Genomic DNA, 21,117 nt, shown 5'->3' with positions numbered 1-21,117 from the left:
CGGCAGCAGATCTGCCAGGCAACGGCCTGGCTTGATGCAAAGTATCGCCAGAACCGGACCCCGGAGCTCAGCAGGGCCCCCCCAAATCACCTCTTTACCCCTCATTATCGTACTGCTTTCCCAGGAGACGAGGCCTCTGGTGAAATCTCTCCCACGCATCACCCACCAAAGCCAGGGAGCAGAATCACAAGTGTAACACCCCCCCCCCTCTCCGGGGCTCCCTCGTGAACTCACGAGGGAAAAGGAGGCGGGGGAGAGACGGGTAGGAAATAACGAACGGCGTCCAGACGGATGCACAAGAACTTCTATAATGCACGTGATCGGACAGTAAATTCCACCAACAAAAGCTAAGAAATTCCCAGGTCAAAAAACGTCATTAAAGCCTGCAAAGATCCGTCCCCCCCCGCCCCCTCCTTTTTTCGCCTTGAAGTCATTTCCGGGCCCGAAACAGGAAGTCCCACCCGAAACAGGAAGTCCCCATCCAAAACGAGGAAGTCCCACCCTCGCCAGAGTCTCTTCCTTCACCGCATTTCCTGGTGGACGAGATGTCACTTCCTGTGGCTTAAAGTTCGCTTCTTGATGAATGGCGATGGTGGGGGGGGGGGTGAAAAATGACAAGCCCAGTCCCATACCTCCATGCCTGCCCCCCGCCCCCGTGAAAACGTCTCTCTAATAAAAGGGGGGGGGGGGTGCGTGCGGCTGGTGGGCATTTCTGTTGAGTCACATTTTCAAAGCGGAGACATGGAAAGGTCCCAATAGTTGAAATAACCAAACCTTTCGCCTCTCCCCCAAATCCCACCCCCACTCCACGTGAACAGGGACTGTGGGGGGCGTGTAAAATTGCCCCCACCAGTCCTTAGGATAGGGGGAAATCTCATGAACGGGGCTGATCTCCCCTCACCCCACCCTGAGACATAACACAACTGCTCCTGGCCTCCCCCCTGGCCCCAAAGACCCCCATCCCTGGTGGAGCTGGGGAGGGGGGGGCAGAAGAGGCAGGATCTGGCCTGGGAGGGATTGTAGGGATGGGAGGAGCGGAGCTGTGGGGGAGTCTGGGGAAGGGACCCGCTCTGAGCCCTCCCCCACATCAGTGCCAGAGAGGAGAATGGCGAAGGGACCCCCTTGGCCCCCATCAACCCTGTCAGCGCCAGAGTAGAGGGCCCCCCCATCTCTGCTTTAACCCTATCAGTGCCGGGGACTCTTCACACGAGGAAGAATCAGGAGTGGGGGGCGTCCGTCTCCGTCAGCGCTGGGGAGGGGGGTCACCGTCCGTATTGGGGGGGTCGCCGTCCTGGCTCTGAGTGAACCCCGTCAGCGCCGAGGGGGGGCGTCCGTATCCGAGGGAAAGGCACGAGTCCATGGCCGGCGCCGGGGTGGGCCCGGGCCCCCCTTTCCCGTCACACTTTGTAGTAGATATTGGCGGCGCTTTGGGGGGGCATCTCCTGCACGATGTAGACGGGGTGCCCGTAGTCCCCACTCACTTTCTCATAGTGGGGGCAGAAGGCCCCCTCCGACGTCCGTAGCGGGATGATGATGTCGCTGGGCTCCGAGCCGTTGTTGTTCCCCCCCCCCGCCGGCCCCGCCCCGCTTGGGGCTCGTCAGGCTGCTGAGCGAGAGAGGCGGGAGGTGGGTGTCGCTCTGCTTGGCCCGGCGCCGGCGCCAGCACACGGCCCCCGTCACGCCCGCCGCCACCAGGGCCACGAAGGCGGCGCCCCCCGCCGCCCCAGCCACCACGGGCACGTTGGACTGGGGCAAGGGCCCGTTGGCGCCCCCCGCCGGGCCGGTGGCGTTCCCAGCGCCTGTGTGGGGAGAGAGAGAGAAAGGGCTCAGGGGAGAGAACCCAGGAGTCCTGCCCCCCAAGCTACCCCCACTCTAACCCACAAGTTCCCACCCCCCTCCCAGAGCCGGGGAAAGAACCCAGGAGTCCTGGCTCCCATCCCCCCCTGCTCTAACCCACCAGACCCCACTCCCCTCCCAGAGCCGGGGAGAGAACCCAGGAGTCCTGGCTCCCAGCCCCCCTGCTCTAACCCACCAGCCCCCACTCCCCTCCCAGAGCCGGGGAGAGAACCCAGGAGTCCTGGCTCCCATCCCCCCCTGCTCTAACCCACCAGACCCCACTCCCCTCCCAGAGCCGGGGAGAGAACCCAGGAGTCCTGGCTCCCAGCCCCCCTGCTCTAACCCACCAGCCCCCACTCCCCTCCCAGAGCCAGGAGAGAACCCAGGAGTCCTGGCTCCCAGCCCCCCTGCTCTAGCCCACCAGCACCCACTCCCCTCCCAGAGCTGGGGAGAGAACCCAGGAGTCCTGGCTCCCAGCCCCCCTGCTCTAACCCACCACTCCCCGCCCCCCTCCCAGAGCCAGGAGAGAACCCAGGAGTCCTGGCTCCCAGCCCCCCCTGCTCTAACCCACCAGCCCCCACTGCCCTCCCAGAGCCAGGGAGAGAACCCAGGTGTCCTGGCTCCCAGACCCCCCTGCTCTAACCCTCCAGACCCCACTCTTCGCCCAGGAGCCCAGGGCCAGGCTGGCAGGGGCTGCGGGTCGGGAGTGAGGGGCACCGGCAGACCTCGGGGGGAGGGAATGCACATGGGCCTTTCCCCTGTAGGGGGCACTGCCCGGGCTGCTCCCTCTTTGCGATCCAGGGTGGGGCTATCGAGCCAGCCCCCACCCCCCTTTGCTGGGTGTGAAGGGGTTAATAGCCTGTCGCCCTGGCCCGGGAGGCAGAGGCTGGTGGATGCTGATGCCTGTAAAGGACCCAGGTGTCCTGGGCTGGGGGACCCGTCACAGAGACAATTAGCCTCCTTAACCCGCTTTGACAGACAGGAAGGGCTCAGCAACCCCCCTGGGCCCAGCCAGTCAGCCAGCTGCCACCACGAACAGGGCTGGGAGCCAGGACTCCTGGGTTCTCTCCCCGGCTCTGGGAGGGGAGTGGGGGCTGGTGGGTTAGAGCAGGGGGGCTGGGAGCCAGGACTCCTGGGTTCTCTCCCTGGCTCTGGGAGGGGAGTGGGGGCTGGTGGGTTAGAGAGGGGGGGCTGGGAACCAGGACTCCTGGGTTCTCTCCCTGGCTCTGGGAGGGGAGTGGGGGCTGGTGGGTTAGAGCAGGCGGGGCTGGGAGCCAGGACTCCTGGGTTCTCTCCCTGGCTCTGGGAGGGGAGTGGGGGCTGGTGGGTTAGAGCAGGGGGGGCTGGGAGCCAGGACTCCTGGGTTCTCTCCCTGGCTCTGGGAGGGGAGTGGGGGCTGGTGGTTTAGAGCAGGGGGGCTGGGAGCCAGGACTCCTGGGTTCTCTCCCTGGCTCTGGGAGGGGAGTGGGGGCTGGTGGGTTAGAGCAGGGGGGGCTGGGAGCCAGGACTCCTGGGTTCTCTCCCCGGCTCTGGGAGGGAAGGGGCTGGTGGTTGGGGGCGGGAGCCAGGACACCTGGGTTGTGTTCCAAGGCACTCCCCACCCCACCCCAATCTGGGGTCTGATCTAAGCATGCCCCCTCAAGGGGAAACACCCCACCCTGCCCAGCTGCCCATCCCGAGTCTCAGGACACGCAGGGTCGAGAGCAGTGATCTGGTGCTGAGGGGGCAGACAGAGCATGCTGGGGGACGGGCAGGGACCCCCAGTGCTGGGGGGGGACCCGGGTGGGGGGGGACAGCTCTGTACCTGCGCCGCTCTCCTTGCCAGCGTCCGCCACGCCCAGCGTCCCGTGCTCCTTCTCGGGCCTCGATTTCTGGGACTTGGAGCCTGTGCCGGGATCTGGGGGGGCAGAGAGAGAGAGGTGCATGGGTGGGGGGAGTGACAGGTGCTCACAGACCAGGGTCCCCAACACACTCTTCCTGCTGGGTGGGTGCAAGGCTCCCTGTACCCCACTTCTCCCAGCCCCCTTCCCCTCTGCGTGCTGCAGTACCCAGCCTGTCCAGGAGGGGGCGTCATTCACAATTGGTGTCTATGGAACACAGGACCAACTCCCTCACCCCCCAGCTCTGCCGGGGCCCCTCACTCCCAACCCCCAGTTCGGGGTCCAGGGGTAGAGGAGCTGGAGCCAGCTTTAGATGCTGTCAATCACAGAGAAAGCTCCTCCCCCACTCGCTACTTCCCCTCCTCTTCCCACCCCACGCTGCAATCATGCAGCGCTAATTAGATCCTTGGAGGGGCTCACTGGCAATCAGCCAGATCAACCCCGATGGGAGAAAGGCAGCGCCAGGGAGAGAACCCAGGAGTCCTGGCTCCCAGCCCCCCTGCTCTAACCACCAGCCCCCACTCCCCTCCCAGAGCCGGGGAGAGAACCCAGGAGTCCTGGCTCCCCAACCCCCCTGTTCTAACCCACCAGCCCCCACTCCCCTCCCAGAGCCGGGGAGAGAACCCAGGAGTCCTGGCTCCCAGCCCCCCCTGCTCTAACCACCAGCCCCCACTCCCCTCCCAGAGCCGGGGAGGGAACCCAGGAGTCCTGGCTCCCAGCTCCCCTGCTCTGACCCACCAGCCCCCACTCCCCTCCCAGAGCCGGGGAGAGAACCCAGGAGTCCTGGCTCCCAGCTCCCCTGCTCTAACCACCAGCCCCCACTCCCCTCCCAGAGCCGGGGAGAGAACCCAGGAGTCCTGGCTCCCAACCCCCCCTGCTCTAACCACCAGCCCCCACTCCCCTCCCAGAGCCAGGGAGAGAACCCAGGAGTCCTGGCTCCCAGCCCCCCCTGCTATAACCCACCAGCCCCGACTCCCCTCCCAGAGCCAGGGAGAGAACCCAGGAGTCCTGGCTCCCAGCCCCCCCTGCTCTAACCCACCAGCCCCCACTCCCCTCTCCAATTCATGCTCCCTGCCCCACAGCGCCCCCTAGCGTCGCCCTGGGGCCAGCCCTGGCTGCCAGGGGAGAGCGCCCCCTGCTGAGCCCCCATGACACTGAATTCTCCGCCCCACAGCAATTTTGTGACTTACGCTGCCCCACTTTCAAGACGACTTTCATCCCCTTAGAGAGGCAGGCGCCGCCCCTCAGGTTCTCCAGCCCCTCCTTGGTGCCGTCCGACGTGGCTGTGGGGAGAGACAGGGACATCAGAGCGGGGTGGGGACAGCAGGGGGCGCTCTCCCCTGGCAGTGGGCTGGCCCGAGAGCGGCGCTAGGGGGCGCTGTGGGGCAGGGAGCTGGGCAGGGGGCTCAGCAGGGGGCGCTCTCCCCTGGCAGGCAGGGCTGGCCCCAGGGCGGTGCTAGGGGGCGCTGTGGGGCAGGGAGCAGGGGGCAGCAGGGGGCGCTCTCCCCTGGCAGGCAGGGCTGACCCCAGGGGGGCACTAGGGGGCGCTGTGGGGCAGGGAGCAGGGCGGGGGGCTCAGCAGGATCGGTTGGGGGGCAGGATGGCTCTGTGGACGGACGCTGTATGTGACGTGTGTTGGCTGGTGGCGTGTGTGAGATCTCCCGGTCGCGCCGGCCGTGTGCGTGTGTGAGATCTCCCGGTCGCGCCGGCCGTGTGCGTGTGTGAGATCTCCCAGTCACGCCGGCCGTGTGCGTGTGTGAGATCTCCCGGTCGCGCCGGCCGTGTGCGTGTGTGAGATCTCCCGGTCGCGCCGGCCGTGTGCGTGTGTGAGATCTCCCGGTCGCGCCGGCCGTGTGCGTGTGTGAGATCTCCCGGTCGCGCCGGCCGTGTGCGTGTGTGAGATCTCCCGGTCACGCTGGCCGTGTGCGTGTGGGTCTCTGACCGTGGCGTGTTGGGTGTGTGTGTGGGGGAGGCTGTGTGAGCTCTTTGTAGTTCTGTGGAAGCTGAAAATAGACCCCGGTGTTTAGGGCTCACACACGCACACACACACACACACACAGAGGCCTAGTTCTCTCTCTCTCTCTCTCACACACACACACACACACACACACACACACACACACACACACACACACACACAGGCCTAGCTCTCTCTCTCTCTCTCTCTCTCTCTCTCACACACACACACACACACACACACACACACACACACACACAGGCCTACCTCGCTGTCTCTCTCACACACACCCCGGGCTGTGTTCCTAGGTCACTGTTGTGCTGCTCTCAGCAATCCGCCTCTCGACCCACAGAGACAGCGCAGCCTCCAGCCCGGAAAATCTTCCACAGGACCCAGGAGTCCGGCCTCCCAGTGCAGCTCTGGGAGGGGAGTGGGGGCTAGTGGGTCAGAGCAGGAGGGGCTGGGAGCCAGGACTCCTGGGTTCTCTCCCTGGCTCTGGGAGGGGAGTGGGGGCTGGTGGGTTAGAGCAGGGGGGCTGGGTGCCAGGACTCCTGGGTTCTCTCCCTGGCTCTGGGAGGGAAGTTGGGGCTGGTGGGTTAGAGCAGGGGGGGCTGGGAGCCAGGACTCCTGGGTTCTCTCCCTGGCTCTGGGAGGGCAGTGGGGGCTGGTGGGTTTGAGCAGGGGGGGCTGGGAGCCAGGACTCCTGGGTTCTCTCCCCAGTTCTAGGAGGGCAGTGGGGGCTGGTGGTGAGAGCAGGGGGGCTGGGAGCCCATTGGGAGGTCGGTGCTGAAGCAGAGCGGGGGGGGCGGTGAGTGGCCTGGACACCGGGGTCCCCGAGGGAGCAGTGTGTGGCGGGGGGGGGGGTTGCATGCGTGCAGTGGCAGCAGGTGGGGGGGGTGCCAGCAGGCCGGCCCGTCACGTCCCGTTAGCTGCGCGTGGCCGGGTCCTTTCACCAACCAACATGGCGGGGGTCTGTGCTCAAAGATGCCTGCTCCCTGGGCCAGCCCCCCTGCAGCCAGCCTTCCCCACATCCCCTTCATGGCTCCCTGCCCCCCAGCCCCCTCCTACACAGCTCCCCCAAGGCAGAGACAGGCCCCCCTATCGCCTGCCCCATCCCCACACATTCAGCCCCCCAACACCCCCACCTCATCGGCTCCTGGCAACACGGAGCCACAGCCCAGCAAGCCCCCACCCCCCGCAACACTCTGTGCCCCCCACTTCAAAACCACCAGCCCCCAGCCACTGGCCCTAGTCTGGTCTGTGCCTCCCGCCCCACACTGGACCCAGGAGTCCTGGTGTGTTTAAAGAGCTGGAATAAACATTTGTGTATTAGATGCGATCAGCTCTGGGGCAGGGCGGCTGGTTACCCAGAGACCCCTCACCCAGCGCTGAGATGCGCCTACCTCTGGGGCAGGGTGGCCGGTTACCCAGGGACCCCTCGCCCGGCGCTGAGATGCGCCCACCTCTGGGGCGGGGCGGCTGGTTACCCAGAGACCCCTCACCCAGCGCTGAGATGCGCCTACCTCTGGGGCAGGGCGGCCGGTTACCCAGGGACCCCTCGCCTGGCGCTGAAATGCAGCCACCTCTGGGGCGGGGCGGCTGGTTATACAGGGACCCCTCGCCTGGCGTTGAAATGCAGCCATCTCTGGGGCGGGGCAGCTGGTTATACGGGGACCCCTTGCCCGGTGCTGAGATGCGGCCACCTCTGGGGCGGGGCGGCTGGTTATACGGGGACCGCTTGCCCGGTGCTGAGATGCGGCCACCTCTGGGGCGGGGCGGCTGGTTACCCAGGGATTTTTTACGAGGGGATGTTTCCGGTTCTGTCACTTCCTGCCCTACTTGGCACCTGACCCCCCCCCCCTTCGCTTCCCCCCCTCGTGTCTGGTTGGGCAGAACAATCATCTGACAAGAAACTGGGTCAGCTCCTCCCCCCACACCAGGCTCTTCCCCCCACCATGCTCCTGCCCGCCCTCCCCCCACCATCTCCCTTCCCTGCTTCTCCTGGCCTCTCTTTCCCCCCCCAGTGCCACCCCAGGGATCCCCTCTAGGCACCTTCGCTCCTCCCACCCACCCCAGTAAAAACCCCAACACCTCCCAGAAGATGCTGGGGAAGGCGGGTGATAGCAAAGGGGGAGGGGAGGGAGGGGGAGAGATGAGGATGGGAGTGGGGAGGGGCAGGGGGAGGGGTGGGAATGCGGGTGCGGAGGGGCAGGGAGGGAAGGAGAGGGGTGGGCATGGGGGTGAGGAGGGGCAGGGAGGGAGGGGGAAGGGTGGGAATTAGGGGCAGGGAGGACAAGGAGGGAGGGGGAGGGGTGGGGAGGGGCAGGGAGGGAGGAGGAGGGGTAGGACTGGGGGGTGGGGAGGGGCAGGGAGGGAGGGAGGGGAAAGGGTGGGAATGAGGGGCAGGGAGGACAAGGAGGGAGGGGGAGGGGTGGGAATTGGGGGTGGGGAGGGGCAGGGAGGGAGGAGGAGGGGTGGGACTGGGGGTTGGGGAGGGGCAGGCAGGGAGGGAGGGAGGGGGAAGGGTGGGAATACAGCGGGGGAGGGAAAATGAGGGAGGGGAAAGGGTGGGAATGAGGGGCAGGGAGGACAAGGAGGGAGGGGGAGGGGTGGGAATTGGGGGTGGGGAGGGGCAGGGAGGGAGGAGGAGGGGTGGGACTGGGGGGTGGGGAGGGGCAGGCAGGGAGGGAGGGAGGGGGAAGGGTGGGAATACAGCGGGGGAGGGAAAATGAGGCAGGGGAAAGGGTGGGAATGGGGGGTGGGGGGCCTGAGGACTTGAACGTCCCTTCCCCAGGTTACGCCCTGCCCCGCTGCTGAGCCCCCCCCTTCCACATGTGTGTGTGGGGGTGCAGCCTCTCTGGGGTGGGGTTGGGGGGGTGGTTGCCGTGGCGCAGTTGCCAGGGTGCCCAGAAGTCCCTGGTTTGTCAGGAGACAGTTGCCATAGCGATGGGGAAAAGACCACCAGGGCCTGTGATGGGAACCACGGGAGGGGGGAATGGACGTGTAGCGCCCCCCTCCCTTCCCCCCCAGGGGCAACGATTGCCCCCACATGGGGCCCTGCTGATTCCAACCGGCCCCTCCCCCCTGCTCCCCTCCCCCTCTTCCTTCCCCTCCCCCATCCTATCCCCTCCGTGCTGCTCCCCCCGACCCCCCCGCCCCATGACCCAGATGTCAGGAAGCATCAGCGCCTGGATCTCAAAAGGGAAAATATCCCGGAGCAGCCGCCAGGCTCCGGGTTTTGGGGGGGGGGGGCGTGGACTGCTCAGCCCAACCCCCTCCCCATCTCGCACACGCCCTGTCATGCACACACATGCACAAGCACGTGCAGCAGCCGCCAGGGGTTGAGGCCTTGTGCCGTCTGTAGGGAGGGGGCCCGGTGAGTGTGCACAGAACAGCGGGCGTGCAAGAGCCTGTGGGTGGCACAGGAGGGGGTGGGGCCCTGGACAGGTGAGTGTGCATGGAAGGGAGCGTGCAAGAGGCTGAATGTTCATCCTGCATGTGTGTGTGTGCAAGAGATGGAGTGAGTGTGCAAGGGTGTGAATGTGCAATGGGCAGGTGTGAGGAAGCAAATGTTCACCCTGTGTGCATGCCAGGGACCAGTCGAGCATGCAAGGGGCTGAACAGCTCTACATGCAAGAGAGGGAGGGTGCATGGGTGTGAGTGTGCAACAGGCCACATGAGTGTGCATGAGACCAAACGGCCGCACCAGGGTGTGTGTGTGTGCACACCAGGTTGAGCGAGCCCGGCAGGAGGTGTGTGCAGGCCCTGGTCTGAGGGGGGTGCAAATGTGTGCGCAAAGGACCAAGTGGCTATGAGTGTGCAACAGAGGCTGTGGCCAGAGGGTTGGCGCGCAAAGGTGAAAAATACCCTGGCCGTGTGCAGGGGAGTGAGTGTGCAAAGAATGAGGGGCGTGCAAGGGACTATGTGTGCAAATGCACATGAGGGACGGTGTGTGCGAGGAGCATTTTGGGGAGGGGACAGTCTGAGTGTGCAAGCCACCGAGCTACCCCCTTTCACGCTCACCCCTGTTCCACACTCGCACCAGTCCATGTGCACACACCCTTGCACGAGTTTTCCCTTGTGCAAGATGCCTTGGTCTCTTGCACACTCACCCCCTGACACGCAAATGCCTCCTGTTGAGAGTCTCTGTCCCATACAAACAACCCCCCACCCAGGACACAACACTGGACTTGGGGGGGGTCACCCCACGGCTCCAACTCTGCCCCCCAACTTCTCAGACCCTGTGATCCCAGATGGGAGCCTATCACTGTCACCCCAGACACGGCCTCAGGAGTCGGGGGGGAGCCCAGAGCCGGGCCAGCAGGGGCTGCGGGTCGGGAGTGAGGGGCACCGGCAGAGTTGGGGGGCCAGGGCTGGGCTAGCAGGGGCTGCGGGTCGGGAGTGAGGGGCACTGGCAGGGCTGTGGGGGCTGTGGGTCGGGAGCGAGGGGCCCCGGCAGAGGTGAAGGTGAGGTGTGTGGAGGGGAGAAGCCGACAGATGCCAGCGGCTCGTGGGCGGCGAGCGACTGACTCAGGAATACACAGTGTAGGAGGGCAGGAGACTGACAGACGGACAGATTGTGTTTGGGGGCGGGGGAGGAACTGGATTTCACAACACAGAAGCTAAGAGACAGGAGCCGCCCTCCAAATCCCAGCCAGGGACCCCCACCGGCCACATCTGTCGCCTGGCGCTGAGATGCGGCCACCTCTGGGGCAGGGCGGCCGGTTACCCAGGGACCTCTCACCCGGCGCTGAGATGCAGCCACCTCTGGGGCAGGGCGGCCGGTTACCCAGGGACCTCTCACCCGGTACTGAGATGCAGCCACCTCTGGGGGAGGGCGGCTGGTTACCCAGGGACCCCTCGCCCGGCGCTGAGATGCAGCCACCTCTGGGGCGGGGTGGCTAGTTACCCAGGGACCCCTTGCCCAGTGCTGAGATGTGGCCACCTCTGGGGTGGGACGGCTGGTTACCCAGGGACCCCTCGCCCGGCGCTGAGATGCAGCCACCTCTGGGGTGGGACGGCTGGTTACCCAGGGACCCTCGCACAGTGCCGAGATGCAGGAGGAAAATGTATCAGACTCAATCCAGGAGTCGTGGCTCCCAGCCCCCCGAGCCGGGGGAGAACCCAGGCGTCCGGGCACTCACTGATGATGTAGTAGTCCTGGTTGCTCTTGAATTCGTGGCCCCACAGGTTGGGGCTGAACTCCTGGAACTTGATGGTGAATCGCACGTCGTGCTCGGGCCGGTCGCACGTCAGCAGCAGGTTGGGGGCCTGCAGGATCTCGCACGCCCGGGCCTGATCGCCCGGCACCAGGTACAGCTTGTAATATTCATACTCCTCCGCCGAGAAGGGGCCCAGTGGCCGGGACCGCGGGCAGATCAGGTCCAGCCGGTCGCCGATCTGCGGGTACAGGACGTAGCCGCCCGCTGCCTGGAACCTGCCGGAGACGGGGAGTCAGAGAGGGGACCCCAACCTGTGCCCCGGAGCCAGCGAGTCCCTGCCCTGGGGCCGAGTGGGAGCCGGCACCCCCCAGAGGGGACAGGCCCCTGCCCCATTCCCTGCCCCCCTGAGCCAGCCAGTCCCTGCCCTGGGGCCGAGTGGGAGCCGGCACCCCCCAGAGGGGACAGGCCCCCTGCCCTATTCCCCACCCCTGAGCCAGCCAGTCCCTGCCCTGGGGCCGGGTGGGAGCCGTTCCAGGCCCTAGTGTGAGGGATGCTGAGACACGGGCCGCTTGCCCCAATTCCCACCCAGCCCCCAAGACAGTGCCGGAGAGAGACAAATCCCCCCCATGCCCCACCCCAGCCGAGGCTGCCGATTCTGGGGAACTGGCAGAGACAAACCAGCCTCCCACCTGGCAGCAGGGCCCCTCCCGCCCCTCGTCCATATGAAACACCCGTCCCCTCACCCCTCTGCTGCCCCCGCGCCCAGCCATCCAGACCCACCCCCACCCAGAGTTGGGGGAAAGACCTCAATCAGCTGCCTCTGGTGCATGAGGGACCCCTCACCTGGCGTGGTGATGCACCCACCTCTGGGACAGGGCACAGCTACTTCTCAAGTGGGTTGGGGGTGCGGGCCTGGGAACCAGGACTCCTGGGTTCTCTCCCCGGCTCTGGGAGGGGAGTGGAGGCTGGTGGGTTAGAGCAGGGGGGGCTGGGAGCCAGGACGCCTGGGTTCTCTCCCCGGCTCTGGGAGGGGAGTGGGGGCTGGTGGGTCAGAGCAGGGGGGCTGGGAACCAGGACTCCTGGGTTCTCTCCCCGGCTCTGGGAGGGGAGTGGGGTCTAGGGGTTAGAGCAGGGGGGGTTGGGAACCAGGACTCCTGGGTTCTATTCCTTATCGATGCCAGAGTCAGGGTTAGGACCCAGGTGTCCCGGCACCAACAGCCCCTGGTCACCGGAGGGCGGGATCGAATCTCTGGAGCGTAGCACAGGAGCCTCTACCACATATTCTCTCCAGGACCAGCGGCCTGATTTCACGGTTCCAGGGAATTTCCCCTGCGTTTCCTCGGCCAGCCCGGGCTCCGGAGGCCCCGTCCGAGCCCCGTAACGCTCACCCCACCCCCCCGGAGTCTGCACATATCAGTACGGGCCGGAGCAGATCCAGCCCTCCAGGTCCCCCGCCACCGCAAATATCCCGCCATGCTCGGCGGCCTCTGATCTCTCGGACTCCTGTGAATCCCACGGAGGCCCAGTGGCCTCTCTCAACTCTGGGGGTAAATCCTCGGCCGGCTGTCCCGGTGCGAAGATGCGAGAGGCCCTGAGCTTTTCAGTCGGATGCCAATCTGGGGCACGAAGCCTTCGTCTTTCCCAGTGGCACGACTCCCTTGACTAAGGGCAAGTGATCTGAAGGGACGCTGGCGTTGTCATGAGGCTGGGCTGGATTTTTCATCCCTTCACGGCGCACTTTTGCGGCCGACGGACTCAAAAAAACAAAGGCCGGCCGATCGAACACAAGCGGAGGTTGCTTTGAAACCGCCCAGTCGCTGCATCCCCGCCCCAGAGCCAGCTGCATCCCCCAGCGGGGGAGCGTTAAAGGTTTTGATCAGAAGGCATCGGTGTCGATTCCTGCCTGCTAAAGTCTGATTCGGATGTTAAAATATTCCCCGCATACCATTCGTGATCAGACCGACTCAGGTGGGGCCTGCCTATATTGAATAAGAGAAACTCATTTTCAGCGGCTCGGCCCATCTGTCGGGCATTAAATTTGCCTTCTTAATTTTAAGCAAACGACGGCATTCGTGAGGAATAACTCCACCTGCCTTGGAGGGACTGTTACAAGCCAGCGGCAAACTTCTGGACAGCTTAATAAAAACCGACAGCGATGACCGAGACTAGCCACCTGAATATCTCCTGTGTCCTTCCGGCCTGGGCAGCTAGAAATTGTCCGAGTGGCTTCCAATACCAGGATTCGGGGGCAGGACTTTGCGGGATAAATCTGAGCTCGGGCTGGGAAAGGGAGTCCCAGATTTTTCCGCGTTTAGAAAAGATCCGGTTTGAAGATCGTTCAAAAAAAAAAATTCGGTCGATGGATCCCGCCGAATTGGATGCCGAAAATCTTCATGGGACCCCCCCCCCCGGCAAAAATGAGACTATTGGAAGGTTTCTGGCTGGGCTGCGGAAACTCCTTGGCCTGAGCACAAGAGATGAAAAACACCTGGTGCCAAGGGAAACTCAAGAGAGAAACCAGTTTGCGGGGGGAGCCCGTTCCCTCCAACCTTGGGACCAGCCAGATCTCTAGTGTCCCAATCCCCTACCAGGCACACACAGAAACACAGCTTGTGGGCCCAGGAGATTTAGAAGCCTTCCACTGAATCTCAGGCCGCTACGTTCCAGTTCCCCCAAGGGGTTTAGGCACCTCGTTCCCATTGATTTAGCCGAACGGCCCCAAGCGGTGCTTAATTTGTCACGAAAGAGGCTCAAATGATTTTTTTTCTTTTTACATTCGCCACTGACGCAGAGGTGCCCAGATTCTGCCCTGGCCCAAATTAAGCGCGGGGCCCGAGTGACCTTTGAAAATGGGATTCGGCGTTCGGGGATTTTTAAAGCCGGTCAGCAATTTTTGAGCCTTGGGCCGGCCGGGCGACTTGGGTGTGTATATGTGCCGGGAAATAAATACATTTTAAAAATAAAGCAGCCTCTCTTTTTATTCCATTTTAAGATCCACATGCCCCTTTGGGGATGGGGCGGGAGGGGAAAAAACCACCCGGGACGCTGCCGAAAAACACCTTTCTCTCTAGATCTGCAAGGAGAGGCCGCTGGGAGACAGCGAACCCCTTTTTCGGGCCTGGGGGATGGTGGAAAAGATTTCGACAAATAGATCCATTAGCTCGACCATGTATTTGTTGCTAGGATGCGCAGACACACGCTGATGGGAGTAAGTGTCGCGTTGACAAGTGCTCCATATTTCTGGCAACCAGGCGCCCGTCCCTCGCCAGCCCATCGGACCCCCTAAAACTTTGTCGTTTTCTCTGGGTGGGGTTTTGATTGAGCCTGGAGCAGATGCAACACACGGATGGTTTTGATGGATCTCGTGTCTGGAATGATGCAGCCAGGAGGGGAGAAAACGTATCTTCCAGACCTACACGGGCAGAGAGAAACGCCTGCTTTGACCTATCCGCCCCCATAAAGCACAGGCCAGCAAACAGAGACCAGTGTGTGAAACGAAAAGGCTTCACAGAACCGCACAACACAAGCCAAGCCCCAGAGGTCTGGACTAGATGATCTCCTGAGGTCTCTTCCAACCCAGATCTTCTTTGATACACACCTACCCAGTCAGTTGTTTCAAGAGGATATCAAACTACACACAACTTTAAGAAGCTGCCAGTATATAGCTAAAGAAACACACACACACACACACACAATAACTAATTTGAAGGGAATCTCCCCTCCTCGTTCAATACACACACACACTCTTGATCTACACACACATACACACTGAAGGCACCAAAACCAACACCCACAACTCGGAAGATGCACATTTATAGACCACACTGGCAGAGAGCACCACTCGTTTTCCAAAAAAGCCAACGCCAACCCAAACCCCCCCGCCCCCCGTTCAAGAGGCCTACCGCAAATTCACACCATCTCCGGCTTGCCTGCAGAAACTTCACCAAAACACCACAATCTCGCTCACACACACACACACTCGCTCTCCTGCGCTGGACAGCGTCAAAAGGCCATCAGATATTTTTTCCCCCTAAAACACAAACACTTCTCACCTTTGCACTGAAAACACTGATTTATCCAGAATTTTTTTTTTATATATATATAATGATTATAAAGAGCAAACACAACAATCCCCCCCATTCTCCCTGTCTCTTTCAGAGGCTGATTTTGTTAAATAAAACATCGTCCTTGATTTTTGTGGGGGAGTCCCACTCCCAACATACTTTCCAAGACATAGGTTGACTGAAGAGGGATCAAGGGAAAAGAAAGAAAGAAAAGTTTGACAAGGATGAAATGGCAGACTTTTGAGGGTGAAACTGACACAGGTCCTCATCAAATCCTAGTCATTTACACTTGAAATTGACTAGATGGGGGAAATGAACCAAAAAAAACACAACCTTGTAATTTTTTTTTCCCTTCACTTTTCCTCCTCCCTTCTCCTCTGGGATTTGCAGCCGCCAAATGAACCTCAAACACAGCCAGCGATTTAAAACTTGGGGGTGCCTTTCCTCTCCCCCCAACCCACCCCCTTTTTATAGCAGAAAAACCAGCAAGAAACCAAGGGATGTCCCCCCTTTCTCCACTTACTTTTTATTTGCTGTGTTCCAGTATATTGGCTCCAGGCTAACAGCTGATATAATCCACAGTTCCAGCAAGGAAACCAGTAACCCCATACAGAGTCCAAGCAATGAAGTCCTCAAGGCCATGATTGCAAAGGTAAAGAGATTTTTTTTTCCACCCCTTCTCTATGTTTTCTTCTTGGAGATTCACACTCACAAATCAAGAGGCGCCCAAAGCCTTTGCCCCCCTCTCTGCCAGCCCTAGGCTAGAAAAAGTTCTATGGATTTTTTCCCCCTCCCTGCCTGGATTTTTCATGCCAGGACTGGAAAGTTGGTTGTTTTCTGTGTGTGTGTGTTGTTTTTTTTTCTCCAAGATCCTAATGCCATCTGCAGCCTGGGAGAAAAACACATCTAGACACACACAGACACAGAGAAAATTCGCCTCCACTTCTCCTGCGTGTGGCTTTCTGGTGTGATCTCCTGAGCAGGGAGGACACAGTGTTGTAAAACACAAGGAGAGGAGGGAGGGGGGGAGGAATTCATTTGAAAGCCCCTCCTGGAGTTCTTGTCTTTGGTGAGATTTTTTTTCCCCTCCTTCTTCTTTTCTCTCTCTTTTTTTGTGAAGGTTCGGCATTGAGTAACTCCAGAGATGAGGACAGAGAATGGGAGTGAGCAAAGAGGGGAGGAGGAGCAGCAGAGGAGAAGTGGTGAGTGGGAAATACTGGAGGAAAGAGAGAAAGAGAGAGGCAGGGGCGCGCACACGCGTGCACACACACACACACACACACACAGACACTGGGATCTGGAGTCTGGACTTTAAGGAAGATGTGGAGTCCGGATCCAGGTATAAAATTCTCCCCAGTGAGCAGCCCAGTAAAACAGCAGAGCCAGCCAGTGAGGTTGCTTGAAGACAAAAATATTTCGCAGTTCAGTTCGCTCGGCCCTGTCAGGACTAATCAGAGACACAGTCGCTTCTTGACCCACCAAAAAAACATGAGAGACATCAGGATCCTTGTCCTGAGCCGCCTCGCGCAGCGACGAAACAGAGAAACGTCGCCAGGCCTCGATTTATTTGTCAAATGCCCAGCCAGGTTCTCCGTGCGACTGTACGGCGGGCAAGGTGGATTCGGGTTGGAAAGTCACTTTTCATCCAGTGGGGAGAGACTGGGGATTTTTTGGGAGCGGGGGGAGATGTGGCATTGGGATCAGAAAGGGGCTTGAGAAACAAATCATAGGATTTCAGCCCTCGGATCGGGAGGGATGGGTTTTCGTTGGGGCTCCTAGGCCAGAGAGTCCGGGAGCTTTTGGGGGCCTGGGAGGTGACTTGCCAAAGCAATATCTATGGGGTGGGATTTCTCCATGAGAATCTGGGGGGGGGGGGGATTGATTAACCAAACAAGAACCCCACTCAATGGCCAAATCCGGTCGGAGATGAATCCAGTGGCCTTCGAAACCCTGCATGGCTTTGAAGGCCGTTTCCGAGCCGCCGGTCCCATCAAAGAGTTTCCCTCGGGGGCTGTCCCCTGGCCGAGAACAACTTGTGGGTGCTCCACCGGCCGGGAAACCCTGTCATTAAAAAGTCAATCTGGGATCTCCGGGGTTTGCCCATTTGAAGGGCAGTGGAGGTTCCTACACACGGGCGGATCCTCGCGGCTGAGGCTTTTTCCCAAGACAGGAATTGCCCGGATTGGGATATTTGGGCGGGCCGCTGGGATTTCTTGGTCCATCAGGCTTCCAGGGTTTTGATGTTTGCGGTGGGGGGGGGTGGGGGGTCGAATGGGCCAGGCGGGATCCAGAGGCTGAGCCGGGAAGTGAACCAGGCTTAGCAGGTGTGATTGGGGTTCCCAGTGTTATGGGGGTTCCTGGCCTGGGGCAAAGGGGCTGTGATTGTAGTGTCAGGAGCAGGGAGGGGGATTTTCGACATGCAGCTCTTGAAGGAAGTTGAAACCCAGTGACACCCCGAAACCAAAGTAGGACCCAAAGAGGCTGTGAAGGATTGGACCAATGTCCCCCCCCAAACCCCAGTGCTTCAAGTGGAGTTTGGGGAACTCAGGAGTCCTGGCTCCCAGCCCCCCCTGCTCTGACCCACCAGCCCCCACTCCCCTCCCAGAGCCGGGGAGAGAACCCAGGAGTCCTGGCTCCCAGCCCCTCCTGCTCTAACCCACCAGCCCCCACTCCCCTCCCAGAGCCAGGGAGAGAACCCAGGAGTCCTGGCTCCCAGCCTCCCTGCTCTAACCACCAGCCCCCACTTCCCTCCCAGAGCCGGGGAGAGAACCCAGGCGTCCTGGCGCCCCACAGGGTAGGCCGTGGCAGCATAGACCCGAGTTTGCTTTGGGAAGGAGGCCGGTGATTTGGATGCAAATCCTGGCAGCATGTGGCTCTCAGGAAGCAGTGTGAAGCCGCCAGCCCCTCTTGTGCCATCCAGCAGCCCCCACTCCCCACGGGCCAGGAGCCGCCTGATGGGACTTCATGTGTAATACAGGTCCCGGCCCCACTGATGTCATGCGAAGCAGCGCTGAGCCGGGGCAGGATTTGGAGGGGAGACCGTGGAGCAGGTAAGGGGGAAGCTCAGCAGGGGGCGCTCTCCCCTGGCAGGCAGGGTTGGCCCCAGGGCGGCGCTAGGGGGTGCTGTGGGGCAGGGAGCAGGGCGGGGGGCTCAGCAGGGGGCGCTCTCCCCTGGCAGGCAGGGTTGGCCCCAGGGCGGCGCTAGGGGATGCTGTGGGGCAGGGAGCAGGGCGGGGGGCTCAGCAGGGGGCGCTCTCCCCTGGCAGGCAGGGCTGGCCCCATAGGGTGCTGTGGGGTAGGGAGCGGGACAGAGGCGGCAGGGGGCATTCTCTCCTGGCAGGCAGGACTGGTCCCATGGGGCGCTAGGGGGCAGAGAGTGGGGCAGGGGGCTCGACAGGGGTCGCTCTCCCGTGGCAGGTAGGGCTGGCTCCAGGGCAGCACTTGGGGGTGCTGTGGGGTGGGGGGGCTCAGCAGTGGACACTCTCCCCTGGCAGGCAGAGAGCGGGGTGGGGGGCTCATCAGGGGGCTGGCCCCAGTGCCCCAGAGGGGTGCTAAGGGGTTGGGGTTTGGGGGGGTCCGTAGCCCACAAGAGGGGTCGGGGGGGGGAAATATTTGCCCAATGCAAAGAGGCTGCTGGCACCATCTGGTGGCCTAATGTATTACTGCAGCGAGTCTGCACCAGCAGCCGGGACCGGGGTGCCCAGGAGCTGCCCCCACACATCCCCCCACACCCCACAGCACCCCCTGCTGGCAGGGACCGGGGCAGGAGCAGCCAGGAGCTCCCCCACCCCACCTGGGGGCAGTGCACCTGCCCCCCTCTTATCACCCACTGGCTAGGGAAGAGTCCCTTTCGCCCCCACACCCTACATCCACACACCCCCTGCCGGGGCAGCCGGGCACGTCTAGATCCGGCAGGGGAAGGTGTGATATTGAGACAAGCAGAGACAGGCGCTGGGAGGGAACGTGACAGAGATGCCTCGCGCCAGAGAAAAAGGGGGAATTAAATCCCATTATGGATGGGAGAGCCCAGCCTAGTGTGTGTCATAGCCCCTATACTGCTAAGAGACCAGGGAGATTCCTCAATGCCTATCCCACACCCTGAGAGCTGCCCCATCCCAACCCCCCCATGTTAATTAGTCTAGCACAATAAACAAACATCCCCCTACCAAAAAAACAGAACCTATTTGCAGAGACCCTACAATCACAAATCATTAGATGTTTCGAGCACCCTGCATACTTGCCGCTCTTTGTTACTGTAGGGTCTTCTGAGCATCGGTGGCAGCTGTGACACTTTGTTATCGTAGGGTCTTCTCGGAACACTGGGCCCGAAGGTCACTTTGTTATTGTAGGGTCTGCCAGGGGCACAGGCGGCCGCCCCCATTCCCCTATAGGGGCAGCCCCACAGGCCCATCTACCCCAGCATCCCAGACCCTGCCAGGATCAGACCCAGCAGCCGAGCTAAGCTGGTAAGGCTGAGGGGCCCAGCTGGCCAGGTCTCTCCCGCCCCCTGCGACGCCTCTGGGAGGAGATTGGGGGCAGGTGGGTCAGAGCAGGGGGGCTGGGAGCCAGGACTCCTGGGTTCTCTCCCCAGTTCTGGGAAGGGAGTGGGGGCTGGTGGGTCAGAGCAGGGGGGCTGGGAGCCAGGACTCCTGAGTTCTCTGCCCAGTTCTGGGAGGGGAGTGAGGGTGGTGGGTTAGAGCAGGGGGGCTGGGAGCCAGGACTCCTGGGTTCTCTCCCCGGCTCTGGGAGGGGAGTGGGGGCTGGTGGGTCAGAGCAGGGGGGGCTGGGAGCCAGGACTCCTGGGTTCTCTGCCCATTTCTGGGAGGGGAGTGAGGGTGGTGGGTTAGAGCAGGGGGGTTGGGAGCCAGGACTCCTGGGTTCTCTGCCCAGTTCTGGGAGGGGAGTGAGGGTGGTGGGTTAGAGCAGGGGGGCTGGGAGCCAGGACTCCTGGGTTCTCTGCCTTTTTCTGGGAGGGGAGTGAGGGTGGTGGTTAGACCATGGGGCCCCCTCCCAGAGCCGGGAAAGAACTCAGGAGTCCTGGTTCCCAGGTTGGAAAGGGAACCCAGGAGTCCGGGAGGCAGGGTCCCTTTAAGGAGGCAAGGGGTTGGGGGGCCTCCTGTTGCTTCTGGCCCCGCCTGGTTGCCCCCATCCCGTCTTTGTGACATCACAGGAGGTTGCTGTGGCAACAGGATGCTGCTGGAAATAGGAGACTCAGGTTGGAAGGGAAGAAGACCCGAAGGTGAGCTCTTAAAGGGACCCCGACCCACAGGCGGAGAGCCAGGCGGGGGCTGGTTACCCAGGGACCCCTCACCCGGCCCTGAGATGCGGCCACCTCTGGGGCGGGGCGGCTGGTTACCCAGGGACCCCTCACCCAGCCCTGAGATGCGGCCACCTCTGGGGCGGGGCGGCTGGTTACCCAGGGACCCCTCACCCGGCCCTGAGATGCGGCCACCTCTGGGGCGGGGCGGCTGGTTACCCAGGAACGCTTCCCCCGATGCTGACATGCAGCCACCTCTGGAGTGGGGTGGCTGGTTACCCGGGAACCTCCTGGCTGGCACCGAGACGCGGCCACCTCTGGGGCGAGGCAGCTGGTTACCCAGGGACTCCTCACCCAGCCCTGAGATGCAGCCAACTCTGGGGCGGGGCGGCTGGTTACCCAGGGACCCCTCACCCGGCACTGAGATGCAGCCACCTCTGGGGCAGGGCGGCTGGTTACCCGGGAACCTCTTGGCTGGCACCGAGATGCGGCCACCTCTGGGGTGAGGCAGCTGGTTACCCAGGAACCCCTCGCCCGGCGCTGAGATGCGCCCACCTCTGGGGCGAGGCGGTCGGTTATCCAGGGACCCCTCGCCTAGAGCTGAGATGCAGCCACCTCTGGGGTAGGTGGTCAGTTGTCTACACATGGACCCCTCCGCCCCCTAGAGCCCACCCGCTTCCCAGCACCCAAACACAGGAGTCCCAACTCAGCCCCCCACCCCAATAACCTTTCGACGGACACTTGTGCCAGCTCGTGGCCCGCCAGCCCCCTTCCCTCCCCCATGGAGAGGGCTATTTACCCATCGCCAGCTGTGTTTGACCAGCCGCTGCCAAGGCAAACCAACCCTGCGCTGGGCTGCTCGGCCCCAGGCTGCACCTGTGTGTGTGTGTGGGGGCGGGGGGCTGTTCACACGCCGGGGGGGGCAGATGTGCCTGCCCCCCGTTACTGGAATGACTGGGGT

General features: G+C 62.3%; 1 protein-coding gene across 1 annotated transcript; it reads right to left on the bottom strand.

Moving 5' to 3' along the window:
- Nucleotides 1-354: 354 nt before the first annotated feature.
- On the bottom strand, nt 355-16,080 carry EFNB3 (ephrin B3). Its single transcript, XM_030546264.1, is given in 6 exon segments — nt 355-1,553; nt 1,555-1,799; nt 3,641-3,733; nt 4,907-4,999; nt 10,818-11,110; nt 15,423-16,080. Coding segments are annotated over 6 exon segments (999 nt in total). The 5' UTR covers nt 15,542-16,080; the 3' UTR covers nt 355-1,397.
- Between the last annotated feature and the right edge of the window lie 5,037 nt (nt 16,081-21,117).

This window comes from Gopherus evgoodei, unplaced genomic scaffold (genome assembly GCF_007399415.2).
Source record: "Gopherus evgoodei ecotype Sinaloan lineage unplaced genomic scaffold, rGopEvg1_v1.p scaffold_43_arrow_ctg1, whole genome shotgun sequence".
Taxonomy (NCBI): Eukaryota; Metazoa; Chordata; order Testudines; family Testudinidae; genus Gopherus; species Gopherus evgoodei.
Note: the sequence above shows the minus strand (reverse complement) of the source record. Positions and strands in the feature narration are given on the sequence as shown.